Below are 8,685 nucleotides of genomic sequence, written 5' to 3'. Positions count from 1 at the left end.
TTGCTATCGCTATATCTGCTATTTCAAATGAACAAGCAAAGGCCTTGTATGTGAAGCAACCATACAGTGTCATATTGAAGCACTTACGTGATCAGTGGAAATTTAACGGATGTCCTGCAAGGCCACCACTTGCTGTCGTGGAGGGAACACACATTGGCCTGAGGATCGATACAAAGATCTCTTGAATGGGATGATGTCCATTAGTGGAGGTTCAGAAGAAGCACACTATGTGCTTCTTGCTTTCTTAAACATGATAGATTTTGTGCAATTGCAGAACGCTTTGAATAATATGAAGGACATAATGCGACAATAGAGTGTTGGAGTTCTACATCATGAAAGAGAAGCGTTTTATCGTGGGTCCATACACTTCTTCTCTGTTTTAGTCCTTTTTGGAAAAAGTGATGCATCTAGTGGACTCGCAACAACTCTTGCTCCAGGAGAATCTACCACCATACTTGATGTAGGGCTACTTAATATCAATTTTCAAACTGTGCAGCATCTATCGGACAAGGATTTCTTGAGATTTAAGAAGAAAATTCTTGTTACAAGAAATTTACCAAGAAGTATTGCACAGAAGGATCCAAGCTAGTGGAATTATTCAGTGATGGCTATATAACAGAGATTGGTCTTGAAGAGAAGAAAGAAGTTGTAGCCATAGTGGAAAACATTGAGGATCAGAAGAATCTAGAATCACGGATTCTAGAATTTGTGACATTGCATGATGACATCAAGCAATGGGCAGGACTTCAGGTCAATCAAGTAAAGCACCCAGTTGAGCACGAAAGCGACATGGTGGAAAGGATGAGTGAAGGCAACTTTTTCGTCAAAGATTTTTTAAATCTTGAAGCAAGTATGTATTAACTTGGAAACCATCACATCCATTTCATTGTTTCTTTTGTAGTTTGAACTTGTTATATCTATTATAAAGATGACTTGAAAGCTTCAAATATCTTCAATGTATCCTTTTGGTTCAATTTAGTTTTTTTCATTCCTTTAAAAATCTTATGTCTATATTTAGGTTGACTAAAAAAGACAAATAAAAAGTTCTCTTTTTGAAAAGATTGATGTTCTATTTTTTATACATCAAAGTATTTGAGTGATGGTTCCATTGTGCCATGATCAACTTTAGATTGGTCACTTGTAATGAACCTCCAATGGGAAATTTTTCAATTTAGGTGCACATACAGACACGTAACAACAGATGACCCTCACCTAACTTAGAATGGACAAGTGACCAATCTAGGCAACACATATTCAAATGTAACAACATATGATCATTACCTGGCCTAGAATTGACACGTGTTATATCTAGGTAACACATGTGACTAATAAAGAACATTGTTATGTGTGTCTTTTGTAAAAAAGAACACATTCACATATCACCATCACTTGACCTAGAATGGACAAGTGGCCAATCAAAAGTGCACATATGCAGGACAAAGTACATTCCACCATCACCTAGCTTAGAATGAACAGATGGATAAGATACACAATATAAATGAATATAAAAGAGCATACAAGCATGCTTTTCTTAGGAAAGAGAGATGGGAAATATATCAAAAATGAACCTAGAATGGACATGTGGTCAATCTAGGGGCACAACACATCTAACAACATATGACCATCACCTAACCTAGAATGGATAGGTGGCCAATCTAGACAACACATGTGACTATTAAAGAACATAATTACACATGTCTTTCATAGAAAAGGACACATTCACATATGACACCATCTGACCTAGAATGGACAAAAGACCACACTTTACTAATGTAGACAACAACATGTTATAAAAACTAGAAAGATGGCCAATCTCGAGAAAACCACATGTGTTTTGATGTCTTGATTTCCACAGTACTAGCCTTATCAAGAATGGATAGATGGCCAATCTACAAAAAAATAACATGTTTCTTTACTAAGAATGGTCAAATGGCCATTCTAGAGTGTAATGCTTTTTTTAGTCAAAAGAGATGGACAATCTAGCAAGAACTAAGCTAGAATGGACATGTGGTCAATCTAGAGAGCATGTACGCATAGGAATCACCATATTAGAATCACCTAACCTAGAATGGATATGTGGCCAATCTAGATAGCACATGTAACAGTAAAACAACACAAACTAAGAAAGAACAATTACAAGTGGTTTAGAAACTGAACATGTGTCCGAAGATGTTGGTTCAAGCAAGAAATCATAGTATCCTTATAATCTAGTATGGATACACATGTTTTTTCAAAAAATGGGCACACTCATATATGACCATCATCCAACCTAGATCCAAGTGAACCATATTTTCACCCGCACCCTATTTTAAGGGGACTCAAAGCTTTTATGAACTAAATTATTTGTAGAAAAGTTATCTTCTTACTATAGCATGTTTTGAAGTTCTTTATATATGACCATCACGTGACCTAGAATGGACACGTGGCCAATCTAGGAAACAATATGCACATGTAACAACATATGACCATTAGTTGATCTAAAATGGACACATGGCCAATCTATGCAACACATGTGACTATTAAAGAACATAGTTATGTGTTTTTTTTTTTTTAAAGAACACATTCAAATATGACCATCACTTGACCTAGAATGGATAGGTGTCGAATTTGAATTACACATATGCAAAACAAAGTACATCCCACCATAATCTAACCTAGAATGGATAGATGGCTAAGACACACAATACACATAAATATAAAAGAACATACAGGCATGCTTTTCTTAGAGAAGAGATGGAAAATCTAGAAAAAATGAACTTGGAATGGACAGGTGGTCAATTTAGGGGCATAGATGCATGTGGTCAATTTCATATAGTTCATCTAGGCCAGGTGATGTTCAATTTCATGTAATTCATCTAGGTCAAGTGATGGTCAATTGTAGCTTTAACAAACTAATGTTTTTTGTAGACAAGTTAGCCACGTAATGGTCAATTTCATGTAATTCATATAGGTCAGGTGATGGTCATATGTAGCTTTAACAAACTAATGTTTTTTGTAGACAAGTTATCTTCTTACTATAGCATGTTTTTAAGTTCTTTATATATGACCACCACTTGACCTAGAATGGACAAGTGGCCAATCTAGGCAACACATATGCACACGTAACAACATATGACCATCACCTGACCTAGAATGGACAAGTGGCCAATCTACGCAACACATATGCACATGTAACATTTATGAACATTACCTAACCTAGAATGGACAAATAGAAAATCTAGGCAACACATGTGAATATTAAAGAACATACATTCATATATAACCATCACTTGACGTAGAATAGATAGGTGGCCAATCTGAAGTGCACATATGTAGAACAAAGTAAATTCCACCACAACCTAGCACATGTCTTTCATAGAAAAGGTCACATTCACATATGACATCACCTGACTTAGAATGGCCAAATGGCCATTCTAGAGTGTACTTTTGATTGAACAAGAACATATATACATGTGTTGATACATCAAAAGAAAGGGCATAGAAAGAACATACTAGCATGCTTTTTTAGTGAAACAGAGTCGAAAAACTAACCTAGAAAGTACATGTGGTCAATCTAGAGAGCATGTATGCATAGGAATCACCACATTAGCATCACCTAACCTAGAATGGACAAGTGATCAATCTAGATAGCACATGTAACAATAAAAGAACACAAACTAAGAAAGAGTAATTACATGTGCCTTAGAAAATGAACATGTGTCAGAAGACATTGAACACATGTATTTCTTGAATAGGGCACATTCATATATGACCATCATCTGACAATTCTTTGATAGGTGTCCAATCTTAAGTGTACATATGAAAAACAAATTACATCCCACCATAACCTAATCTCAAATGGATAGATGGCTAAGATACACAATACACATGAGTATGAAAGAACATTCAAGCATGATTTTCTTAGGAAAGAAAGATGGAAAATCTTTTAAAAATGAACCTAGAATGGACGAATGGTCAATCTAGGTGCACATTTGCACATGTAAAAACATATGTCCATCATATAAGGTACAATGGATAGGTAGCCAATCTGAAGTGCAGATATGACAACAAAAACATATTTACATCTATCTATCCATTAGAGCTAGTGCAAAAAAGACAAAACTTTCTCCTTTATCTTTCTTAGAAAAATTGAACCTAGAATGGACAAGAGGCCAATCTATGCAACACAAGTGATTATTAAAGAACATTGTTATGTATGTCCTTTTTTTAAAGGACACATTCACAGTCTTTTTTTTTTAAATGACACATTCACATATGACAATCATCTAGCCTAGAGTGGATAGGTGGCCATTCTGAAGTGTACATATGCAAAACAAAGTACATCGCACCAAAAGCAGAATCTAGGCACATTTGAACTCTAGATTTATCAACAAGTTCATTCTAAGTTTGGAATATGTCAACTTTTCTAATCAATTTTCTTAGAGAATGTGCTCTACATTTTCCACATGCAATGTAGAATAGGTAAAGGTAATTAGGTTTAACTTGTTGACACTTGAAAACATCCATTGGATTCTAATATAATAATGAATTTCACTACAAAATTAAAGCATGGTAAGTTCAAGTTTAAGCCACCCACCTTGGGATGGGTTATTTTCTTTATGATCTTCCTTAGGCATAGGTAACTCTAGACTGGCCACTTATTCATTCTAGGATAACAAATTAAGGTGGCAATTCTAGCGTGTGAATCCTCAATGTCATATTTTTTTCACTACATTTTTTTGCTTTTGTATGTTTCAAGAACTACCTTCATTATCTTTTTTTCTTGATACCCTCAAATGATATTGTATTTTCTTCACCTTGTGCCTTGATTCTCTACCTTTTCTAATTGTTTTGACTAATTTTGAAATACTGCTACTTTGTTTCCTTTAGATACATAACATGACATGGTTTCTACATCCACGCTCCCAACACAAACACTAGGTAAGGATTCCCTAATATGCACATTGATGGAAGCCTTGTGCCTTGATTCTCTACCTTTTCTAATTGTTTTGACTAATTTTGAAATACTGCTACTTTGTTTCCTTTAGATACATAACATGACATGGTTTCTACATCCACGCTCCCAACACAAACACTAGGTAAGGATTCCCTAATATGCACATTGATGGAAGCCTTGAAACGCATTTAAACTATTTGAAATATATTGTAGGAGACAAAATTGATCAGCAAGTGGGAGATGGTAGCAATAATGCTATGTTGGTTCATCCAGTGGCAACCGCTCCAATGGATGATGGAGTACAACTTGAAAAAGAAGTGCAAGATGATCAAGTTGATGCCAATAGCTCAAGCCCAACAATGTCAAAGAAGTCCATGTTGACAATTGTGTTGGACTTGAATGGTGTTTTACTGAAACGTTGCCCCCAATCATCCAACCTTCATGAGTCTATTCAAATAGACTCCAGAGGATATATTGTTCTTAGGCCAAGATGTCTTGAGTTTCTACAGTTTTTATTGCAAAGATTCAATGTGGGAATTTGGTCAACAGCTAAACTAGCTAATGTTCTCCAAATTGTAAGGACATTGACAAATAGGGTAGAGACAACATTACCATTCTTTGCAGTGTGGGGTCAAGAATCTTGCTTTTTTCTTGAGAATCTATATCGACCAGACAATCCAAATGTGCAAGCAATGTTTAAGCCACTAGCCAAAATGTCTTTTGGGTTTGAATGTGATCCTCGACGAACAATTCTTATTGATGACTCCTCATACAAGGGTTGTGTTTCACCAGCAAACAACTGCATATTCCCTATGATGTTTGATGAGAAAAATAAGATGGACAATGTTCTCATGGGTGAGCTACTTCCATATTTATTGAAGCTTGATGAAGCCAGGGATGTTTGTGCAGCTATTGAATGCGAGCGGTATGGACAATCCCCAATTTCCAATGATAGCAAGTATGATGATTTCATTGCATATTGGAGAGAAACTAATGCAAAATGGTCAATGCAAGAAGTTGAAACAGGTAGGTTGCCAATAGATAATGCTATTGACACTCAAGAGGGATCAACAAACTCAAATAGCCAACAAGAAACAGAAAGGAAGAAGATAAGAGAGATATTTTCAAAAGAAGCCTCAACAATTGACACCATGAAGGGGCCTCAATTGATTTCATTAGCAAGGAAACTAGGTTGCACAACTGCACCCTTGAAGGTTGTATCTGCAAGAGCCTTTATCAAGAAGTTGTTATTTCAGCACAATTGACTCAAACTTGATAAGGGACTCTAAGGTAATGCTCAATCCTAGCCATACTCTTAATTTACACTAGAAGTTATCTAGTGTAAATATTATGATTGACAATTGATTGTGTTTATTCTTGCAGATTTGCTTTAGGGAGTATGCTATTTGAAGCATGATCTGTAGATACTTGCAGCAGATTGGAGACTTTAATGTGATTGTAGACATGTATTAAGAACACAATTTCATATTCTCAAGAATATTTTGTATTAACACGACGTTTTGCTTTGTTGGGTTTTCCAATATCATTTGTTATAATGTGTAACTTGCGTTATTCTATAATTAGTTGTAGAAACTTTGTTCACTGTAAAAATCCAAGTACTAAATTTTAATCAAGAAGGAGGCCTAGGACATTGTGAAATCACAAATGGAGTTAGATAATTTTCATAGTTTCTCGCAATAGATTTCTCTAGAGTATGAAGGTCAATATTTTTAATCTAGAATGACCAAGCGGTTGATCCAACATGACCAAGTTGCCAATTTCAAATTTATAAGTGGTTTTATTGAGAGAGGTTGCATGGTTTTCTTGGAATTTTATGCAAAATATTTCTTTGAAAGGTTTAGAAGACTAAGTGGTAGATAGATAATGGTGAATAACATGATAATAAGTTCAACATGTAATGACCAAGCTCCCCAAGAGATTCAATTTTTTATAAATTTAGCAAAGTGTCATGTCTAAAATAGACAAGTCGTCAATATGTGCACATTATATGAGCCTTCTATCCATTCTAGGCTAGATGAATAAAAAAGTGGTCAATTCTAGGTCAAATGATGGTCATATGTGAATGTGCTCTTTTCTAGAAAAGACATGCATAACCATGTTATTTAATAGGCACATGTGTTTTCTAGATTGACCACCTATCCTTTCTAGGTCAAGTGATGGTCGTATGTTGTTACATGTGTATATCTACACATAGATTTACTACATGATCTCCAAGTTCCTTTTTTCTATATTTTCTATCTTTCTTTCCCAAAAAAGGCATCCTTGTACATTCTTTCATATTCATGCGTTTTTTGTATCTTAGTCATTTGTCCCTTAGATGCTAGGTTATTGTGGGATATACTTTGCTATGTATATGTGCTATTCACATTGACCACATGTCTATTCTAGGTCTCATGATGGTCATATATGAATGTAATCTTTTCTAAGAATGACATGAATAACCATGTTATTTAATAGTCACATGTGCTATCTAGATTGACCACCTGCCCATTCTAGGTCAAATGATGTCCAATCCAGATCATTTTTTATCTTTAATAGTCACATGTGTTGTCTAGATTGACCACTTTTCCATTCTAGGTCAAATGATGGTCATATACTGTTGTATGTGCATATATCCACATAGATTGACCACTTGTCCAATCTAGACTCATTTTTTCTATCCCTTCTATCTTTCTTTCCCAAAAAAATCATGCTTGTATGTTATTTCATACACATGTGTATGTTCTTACATAGGTATATTTGCACCTAGATTGACCACTTGTCCAATCCAGACTCATTTTTTCTAAAATTCTATCTATCTTTCCCTACAAAAGTGTGCTTGTATGTTCTTTTATATTAATGTGTATGTCCATTTCAGGTCAGGTGATGGTCATATGTGAATGTTCTTTTTTCTTAGAGTGACATGCATAACCATGTTCTTTAATAGTCACATGTGTTATCTAAATTGACTACCCATCCATTCTAGGTCAGGTGATGGTCCTATGTTGTTACATGTGCATATTTATACATACATTATCCACTTGTCCAATCCATGCTCATTTTTCCTATAGTTTCTATTTTTTGTTCTCAAAAAAATCATGCTTGTATGTTCTTTCATATTCATGTGTATTGTGTATCTTAGCCATCTCTCCATTCCACGCTATAGCTTATAGTGGGATGTACTTTGTTGTTCATATGTGCACTTGAGATTGACCACCTATCCATTCTAAGTTAGGTGATGGTCATATGTGAATGTGCTCTTTTCTAGAAAAGACATGCATAACCATGTTCTTTAAGAGTTACATGTGTTGTCTACATTGACCACCTGTCCATTCGAGATCAAGTGATGGTCGTATGTTGTTACATGTACATATGTACACATAGATTGACCACCCATCCAATCCACACTCATTTTGTCTATATTTTCTATCTTTCTTTCCCAAGAAAATCATGCTTGTAGGTTCTTTCATATTCATGTGTATTGTGTATCTTAGCCAAAAACTAAACTAGAATGGACAAGTGGCCAATCTAGATTGCAAACCATACAAGGCTTCAACTATTCAAAAATGTACAACTTATCATTATCTTCTTTATTGGATGCATGTGTAATATATATTAGTAATCTATTTATTCTAGGCTAGATTAAATACAAATATGTTCTTTCTTGGTTATGTGTGCATTTACACTAGCAACTATCCAGCTTTGGCTAATTTTCCATGCTTTCAATGCAGACTCAAAACCAAAAAGTA

The 8,685-nt window shown here is 35.0% G+C and overlaps 1 protein-coding gene and 1 pseudogene across 1 annotated transcript; both read left to right on the top strand.

Annotated features, from left to right (window-relative positions):
* The first annotated feature begins 250 nt into the window (after positions 1-250).
* On the top strand, positions 251-861 carry LOC147444427 (uncharacterized; annotated as a pseudogene).
* Positions 862-5,094: 4,233 nt separating this feature from the next.
* LOC147444426 (uncharacterized) lies at positions 5,095-6,330 on the top strand. Its single transcript, XM_086528108.1, has 2 exons — positions 5,095-5,962; positions 6,320-6,330. The coding sequence occupies exons 1-2, from the start codon at positions 5,095-5,097 to the stop codon at positions 6,328-6,330; spliced, it is 879 nt and encodes a 292-aa protein (XP_086384234.1).
* Positions 6,331-8,685: the final 2,355 nt, after the last annotated feature.

This window comes from Adiantum capillus-veneris, chromosome 13, assembly GCF_014529385.1.
Source record: "Adiantum capillus-veneris isolate H3 chromosome 13, ASM1452938v2, whole genome shotgun sequence".
In the NCBI taxonomy this organism is placed as follows: Eukaryota; Viridiplantae; Streptophyta; class Polypodiopsida; order Polypodiales; family Pteridaceae; genus Adiantum; species Adiantum capillus-veneris.
Note: the sequence above shows the minus strand (reverse complement) of the source record. Positions and strands in the feature narration are given on the sequence as shown.